Here is an 879-nt window from a genome sequence, read left to right as displayed (position 1 = left end):
ATTCCACTACTGAAAAAGAATTACTAGCGGTAGTCTTTGCGCTTGATAAGTTTCGATCCTATTTGATTGACTCTTCCATTACTATTTTCACAGATCATGCAGCTCTTAAGCACCTTCTTGCAAAGAAGGATGCTAAGGCAAGACTAATACGTTGGATCTTGCTTTTGCAGGAATTTGACATTATTATCAAAGATAAGAAGGGAGTAGAAAATGTTGTAGTAGACCATCTGTCAAGGCTGACCTTTAAAGATAACTTAAACACATTGCCAATTAGAGATGGATTTCTTGATGAAAATTTATTTACTATCTCTTTTCTACCATGGTTTGCTAATATTGTGAATTACTTGGTTGCAGGTGAAATCCCAAATGAGTGGAGTGCACAGAATAGGATAAAATTCTTGGCTGAGGTACGTAACTTTTATTGGGATGACCCCTGTTTATTTAAGTATTGCCCCAACCAAATATTGAGACGATGTGTTCCTAATGAGGAGATACCCAGTATATTAGATTTTTGCCATTCCCAAGCTTGTGGAGGCCATTTTTCTATGAAAAAGACTGTCGCAAAAATTTTACAGTGCGGTTTTATTGGCCCACCTTGTTTAAAGACACTAATGCCTATTGTAGATCCTGTGAGAGGTGTAAAAAACTAGGTGCTATTTCCTGCCATAATATGATGCCTTTAAATCCCATTTTGGTGGTTGAAGTGTTTGATTGTTGGGGCATTGACTTTATGGGACCCTTTCCACCCTCTTTTAGCTATTTATACATCATTGTGGTTGTAGACTACGTGTCTAAGTGAGTAGAGGTGGTTGCTTGTAGAGCCAATGACAATAAAATGGTTGTTAAATTCCTTAAAAAAATGTTTTGTCCCGATTTGGT

The 879-nt window shown here is 37.1% G+C and overlaps 1 protein-coding gene across 1 annotated transcript in view; it reads left to right on the top strand.

Annotated features, from left to right (window-relative positions):
• Positions 1-633, top strand: part of LOC111390217 — a 9,703-nt gene extending 9,070 nt beyond the window's left edge. Inside the window, exons 8-9 of the mRNA XM_023015224.1 lie at positions 94-407; positions 625-633. Coding sequence (XP_022870992.1) covers positions 94-407; positions 625-633 — 323 coding nt within the window. The remainder of the gene's footprint in view (positions 1-93; positions 408-624) is intronic.
• Positions 634-879: the final 246 nt, after the last annotated feature.

Source organism: Olea europaea, unplaced genomic scaffold (assembly GCF_002742605.1).
Source record: "Olea europaea var. sylvestris unplaced genomic scaffold, O_europaea_v1 scaffold661, whole genome shotgun sequence".
In the NCBI taxonomy this organism is placed as follows: Eukaryota; Viridiplantae; Streptophyta; class Magnoliopsida; order Lamiales; family Oleaceae; genus Olea; species Olea europaea.
This window is presented reverse-complemented; position numbering and strand designations above follow the sequence as displayed.